Here is a 6,621-nt window from a genome sequence, read left to right as displayed (position 1 = left end):
TGATTACACTGAAACTTTCTCACTAGTATCTACTAAAGATTCATTTAGAGTGATCATAACATTAGTTGCACATTTTGATTTACATCTTCACCAAATGGATGTTAAAACTGCATTCCTAAATGGATATTTGAAAGAAGAAATTTACATGCAGCAACCTGAGGGATTTGTTCAAGAAGGATAGGAAAGCATGGTTTGCAAATTGAACAAATCAATATATGGCTGCTTGAAACAAGCCTCGAGACAGTGGTACATGAGATTTGATGAGGTTATCAAAATATATGGTTTTACAGAAAACGTTCTTGATTCATGTATATATGTCAAGGTCAGTGGGAGGCATTTCATTATACTTATACTCTATGTGGATGATATTCTTTTAGCAAGCAGTAATCTCACTTTATTACATAATGTCAAAGTTTTTCTGTCCAAGCACTTCGAAATGATAGATTTGGGAGAAGCATCATATGTTCTTGGAATAGAAATCAGTCGAGACAGGAAAATAGGTTATCTAGGACTTTCACAAAAACGGTACATTGAGAAAATACTCAAAAGTTTTAATATGATGGATTGTGTTGGAGGAGATGTGCCTATTAACAAAGGAGATAAACTTAGTCGAGAACAAGCACCTAAGACAAATCAAGAGAAACTGAAAATGGTAGATAAACCCTATGCTTCTCTAGTTGGCAGCCTTATGTATGCTCAAGTCTACACAAGGCTTGATATTGCTTTTCCTATAAGTGTTTTGGGAAGGTTTCAGTCAAATCCAGGACAAGCTCATTGGGTCGCAGGGAAGAAAGTAATGAGACTTGCAGAGAACCAAAGATTTTAAGTTGATTTATAAAAGAAGTGACAACTTAGAAATGGTTGGTTATGCAGACGCTAATTTTGCTGGATGTATGGATGACTTAAAATCCACTTCAGGTTTTATTTTTTTGTTTGGAGGAGCAGCAGTTTCTTGGAGAAGTGTTAAGCAGCCTATTATAACTACTTCAACTATGCAAGCTGAATTCATTGCTTGCTATGAGGCTACATGTGAAGCAATCTGATTAAAGAATTTTCTAACAAGCCTGACAGTTTTGGGAACAATAGAAAGATCTATACAAATATGGAATGATAACAGTTCAGCCGTTTTGTTTGCAAAAGGAAACAAGAGGTGGATTGGAGGCAAGCCGTTATCATTAAAATTCCTATATGTTAAGGAAAAGGTTAGTGAAGGATGTATTGCACTAGATCACCTCAGCACAAAATTAATGATAGCAGATCCATTTAATAAAGGGCTTCCAAATGGTGTTTTCAAGAGGCATGTAACTAGTATGGGTTTATTGGCTGGTTTTGATGCTTAGAAACAGTGGGAGCAGTTTCATTAGTCATTTCAAGTTTTTCTATTTAAAGATAGTATGTTTATTTCTTTAACTAGTTGAAGGTTTTGGTTTCGATGGATGTTGGTATAGTTTTAATTCAATTTACTATATAAATATATATATATTATGTTTATTTGTTACTTGAATGCAGTAAACAGTGAATAAGGTTGTTGCTAGCTTAAAGATAACTGTTGAAACAATATATTCATGACAGTGATATCTTTTGCCTAGAGCAAAAGAAAGGATCTTGAGTAATCCTATAAGTTGGATTGTAAGAATAGTCATAGTGTTTATTTCAGTTTCAGTTAACTGTGACTATTCTGTAGTTTCAATCTTGACAGCAGCATTATGTGACAATGAAGAGTGATAACTGTGGTTATAAAGACTTCATAGATTTTCTTTGGTCAGTCTTGATGATTCAATAACATAATTCATTGCTGATAGTGGCTTGGTAAGGAAACAAGATTAATGTGTACTTCACAAGGCCTTACAGTAATTGACATAGTTCTTTAGTGATTAATTGACCAAGTGGGAGAATGTAAGAATTTGCATTCTAAATCAAATACTGAGATGGTTTTCTAATCACTTAAGGATATCTAGTTCTATGCCAATTAGGAGTACGTATTTCATCTATCTTTTAGACTTTGTATAAGTGATTGTTTGATAAATACAAAAGTGCTTCAGATTTCCTAATTTTATGTGGATTGAAGCAGCTAATTCTACTGGCTTGAGGAAAACTTAAGACGTCTTTGATGAGGAGGAGTCTTAAGTAAAGCCTATAAAAAGATGTCCATGTGCTATCGGCTAAATACACACTCAATATTATTCTCACCCCATCTAGAGAGAGATAAAGAGCTGGATAGCAGAGAAGACTTCTTTACAGCAGAATAAGCAAGACAATTTCCTGTGAACATCATGTCTGATCAAGGTATGTGTTTAGTTCATATAAACCTATTAAGACTTACAAAACGATCAAATATCATACTCAATTCAAAAACATGAATAAAAGATTTCTTTTATATAGTGGTCTTGTTTGTGTTGGGGTGTAGAATCCCTGTTTGGAGTTTGCTACTCCAAATTCTGAAATAGCCTAAACATGTGAGTTAAAACTCGTTTTTAAAAATACAATTAATAATCTAAATGATTATAAATTAATCTAATCTAAGGAAGGGGACTCAAACTTGGGTGTAAGGGGGTGGGCACATTGCTCTGGCCAACTAACTTAATCCACAACTTGAGTTAAAACCTACAATATAAGTAATTAACATATACATTTCGCTTGTTTCTAAAGGTTCGCTTAGGCTTTTCATTGACTCAGTCTTGTTGAGGAAATGACGAGAGTTTTTAATTTGTATTTTAGGCGGATGTGTTATATTTTGATGAAAAATATCATTTTAAAGCTTATCGTATGATGAGACGTAAGATATTATAATGAAAGTTTATGATAAAATGCCATAACATGAATCAAATGATTAAAGATTGACTTGCCCAAAATGCTAATTTTACATATATATATATATATAATTTTACATATATATGTTTATATATTTATATTATTTTAATTATAGTATCGGTGCCGTACTTGTATCCTACTTTTTGGAGATTTGTTGTGTGTATCGTATAGTATCGGAGTACTCGTATCCGTATCGATGCAACATAGGGACTGATACATATCGTGTGCTCTTTAATTTCCAGCGCAAATTACCTGTTAGAAGTTTACTCTTTTTACATTGTAATTAGATTGCTGGATGGTTGTTCATTTGGTGTTTCCTGGTTGGAGGTTGAGGCTTTGCTCTAGATGATTTTAGCCCACAAAAGAGAAATTAGTCTATATGTTTCAATTTATTTTGGAAGCATAATCAATCTAACTAAAAATGGTCATGTAGGGGAACAATAGAATAGTCTCTGTAAAAGATTGGTGTGATCATAAAAAATGGTATTGACAAGCTTTTAAATGTGCTTATTAGTTCCACTTTGCGTTTTGTTTTAAATTCAGATATTTGTTGTAGTCCATATAAGAAAGGGCCTATTAATTCTTATTGTCTTCTACATAGTTGAAGCACCTTCATGTGGCATAATGAAGTAAAAGAATATGATTGGATTTGATCTGTACATTATAGCGAGGTTGTTCTTTAAAATTGGCATGCGGAAAGTAGTGCAGAGAAGGCAGAGAAGGCTTGTTCTTGAGTTTGTTCTTGATCTGTACATTATAGCGAGGTTGTTCTTGAGTTTGTTTTCTACCTCACCAAATAATTTGACAAAAGAATAAAGTAGTGCAGAGAAGGCTTCTTTGAAGCTCTATTCTTTGGATGATGGCTTTGTGCAATTGATGTTGTTTCTCTGTTCGTGTAATTGGAAATGAGTTTTAATGTAGGTAATAAACTTTTAAGATAAATTATGAGCTTGAAAAGATTGCAAGCTTTTTTGAATTATTGGACCATTTATTGCAATATCAGAAAAGTCATGTATATTGGATGATTATGGCTGATTGATATTCATTCATTTCGTATGCTACCTATTTTGATATTAAAGTCAATGTTGATCCTGCGTGTGGCTGCTGCAGATTGGCAATCTCGGGCTTCTGCTCCTATGGCATATTCTACACCTTTTTGTCAGCATATGGTACTTTCTATTGGGTTTAGCTTATGTGCTTCAAAGCTATCTTATTTCTGGTGGAGTACTCAAGAGCTACAAAGCCCTTAATTTGGGCAAGCTACGGTGCCTGGCAATTGTGATAGAAAGTGAAGAAGCTTACCAAACATCAAAAGTAATTGAGCTGCTGCGGTGGTTAGAAGCTATTGGTGTGAAGCGTGTGTGCCTCTACGATACAGAAGGTAATGGTGGTTTGCTATCCTGATTGATGTCAGACGCTTTCTACTATTGGTATGCAACAATGTAACATATGTATTTAAATCTTGTATAATTATTTGACTTTTCTGATGTCCAGGAGTGTTGAAGAAATCAAAAGAAGCCATCTTGAATAAACTGAAAAACGCAAGCGAATTTAAGGTGTTGTCTTCTGTCCCTACAGTAAAGTTACTTTCTGGTTCTACAATTCTCCACCGTAAATTAACTAATTAGCATACTGGGAAGCAGTTCAGGCTGTCACGATCAATCTTCCATTCTAGGTGTATCTAGAATTCAGGATTGTGTTGAGACCAACAGAGTTTTCTTTTGATACCAATACCAAGCAATTGCCTTTAATTTTTGTTTTATATTTTTAATATGACTCCTATATAAAGCATACATTGGTAGTCCACCACTAGCTTACTGACGTAGGGCGAGTGAGGGTTAAGTTTATGCAAAGTAGTACTTTTTTCTTTAATTATATAGATCTGATAAATGATTTGTGACTTTCACAATGGACAGTTATGCATTCTTTATGATGCCAAAGTGTATACCCAACTTAAGTTGGTTTTATATGAATTGGGTAGGCAAGAGTGTATACCAACACATGGAATTGATATCAATTACATAGCTTATATATAGGTTTTTTTTTTAGTAAAATATTTTTGGGTAGGCGGTAGCCTACCCTGCCCTGGCTTAAGATCCGCCCCTGTGTGTAAGGTAATATACAACGACGGTTTTATAAAACTGTCGTCTTTTAAAATATTGTTTAATTATTTTGTAGTAGTGTATGTCTACTTGATGTCTAGTGAAACTTAAACCACAAAGCCATGGTGAGGGAAAGATGGAGTAACCAATCTAACCATAAAAATAGGCCAGAACCGGAAAAAAAAATTGTTAGATTTGAGCCAGCTGATTTGTGTATAATACGTACATATACATGTGTTTGTGTGTGTATACATTTATCTCCTTTGTCTCGTGCAGATTTGTTTTTCTGCAGTACATTTTCTTGGAACTTTTGTGCAACAGAAGCTTCTCCCGATTTTGATTCTGAACTGATTGTGTCCCATATTTTTCTTTACAGACATATGGGACATTTGAAGTCTATGAGATATGGTTCCCTAATTAAAGCCATCTACAGGGTCACCACTGTGCGGCAGAACCATGGTAAGTGATGTTCCTCTTCATTGTCTAATTGTCATCTCTTGTAATAGTTTGAGAATGAATTAGTGATTTCATAAGATCCCTAACAAGTTTGCAATGGTGTGCTTAAAACTGTTTATTGGTTAAAATTTAATTTTATTGTATTATTTGTATGACTTGGTAACCTTTTTCAATTTAAGATTTGTAGAATTTGGTTTGAATATTATGTATTGTTCTTGTTCCAACAGGTAAATGATATAGCAGTTGGAAGTTCATAGCTTGGATAAATGATGTAAACAATAATCTTGCTTATGTACAAGACATCCATTATGTTATAAGTTATAACCAGTAATCTTCTTATTGATTTTCAATTAAATGGCAAGGATACCCAAAAAAACAAAAGTAGGAAATTAAATGGCATAAAAGTCACAACATGTTAATCTAAACATGTTCATTTTCAACTTTTATTATTTCTTACGGTATCGGTGCCAACCTAGCATTATGTCAATTCTCATTAATTATTCATAGTCATTTCTCATTATTTTTGAAAATATTTAAATAAAGGGAATTTTCTAAATAGTAAATTGCAGCTATAATCCACTAATTAATTCAGTTCTTGAATTCTGTGAACCAAGAGGATATTTGGACTGATTGGTAATTTCAAATGCAGGGTACCTAGATTTTGAGAGTTCTTTTTTTTTTTTTTTTGTGTGTGTGAACAACTGGTACTTGAATAAAACCAGGGCGCAAACAAAGCACCAAAAACAAACAGGCACATAAAACATCAAAAGTGAACATAGCTTGCGGATATAGGTTGGAAAGAAAGAGACGCTGCCTCAAAAAGCCTTAAGTCGTCACAAACCAACCAACATCAGTCTAACCATTTTGTGATGGTGGGCATGGTAGGCCATCCTTGTTTAGAATGTTTGTCAGAGAGGATAGGGGTTGGCCAACCCAGACAAAAGAGCGCATCCTCGAGGAAGATAGCTTGGCCAAGTGTTACTTGAGAGATTATTTGTGTTACTTAATTATTTGATAGTAATTAAATTATAGGTGTAGATATACTATAGGACATAACTTGGTTTTTGTACTTGTTTCATTATTTAATATTTCCTCATTAATAAAAAGCTATCGCCTTTCTGTAATATATATATATATATATATGTATATACAGTCCCCTTCTATTGAGGGACGTCTTTTAGTACCATATAATTTTTTTCACAATGATCCAAACCATCTATTTTTTAGGTCTTCATTCATAGATCATCCTTAC

General features: G+C 33.6%; 1 protein-coding gene across 1 annotated transcript; it reads left to right on the top strand.

Moving 5' to 3' along the window:
• Positions 1–559: 559 nt before the first annotated feature.
• LOC148916286 (uncharacterized) lies at positions 560–5,635 on the top strand. The gene is made up of 4 exons (XM_089055096.1): positions 560–793; positions 3,922–4,192; positions 4,306–4,422; positions 5,190–5,635. Exons 1-4 carry the CDS (start codon positions 560–562, stop codon positions 5,378–5,380), a joined length of 813 nt encoding a protein of 270 aa, XP_088911222.1. The 3' UTR covers positions 5,381–5,635.
• Positions 5,636–6,621: the final 986 nt, after the last annotated feature.

Source organism: Prunus mume, linkage group LG6 (assembly GCF_029339155.1).
Source record: "Prunus mume cultivar Tortuosa linkage group LG6, ASM2933915v1, whole genome shotgun sequence".
Lineage (NCBI taxonomy): Eukaryota > Viridiplantae > Streptophyta > Magnoliopsida > Rosales > Rosaceae > Prunus > Prunus mume.
The sequence above is the reverse complement of the archived record's forward strand: the minus strand, read 5'-3'. Positions and strand labels throughout refer to the sequence as shown.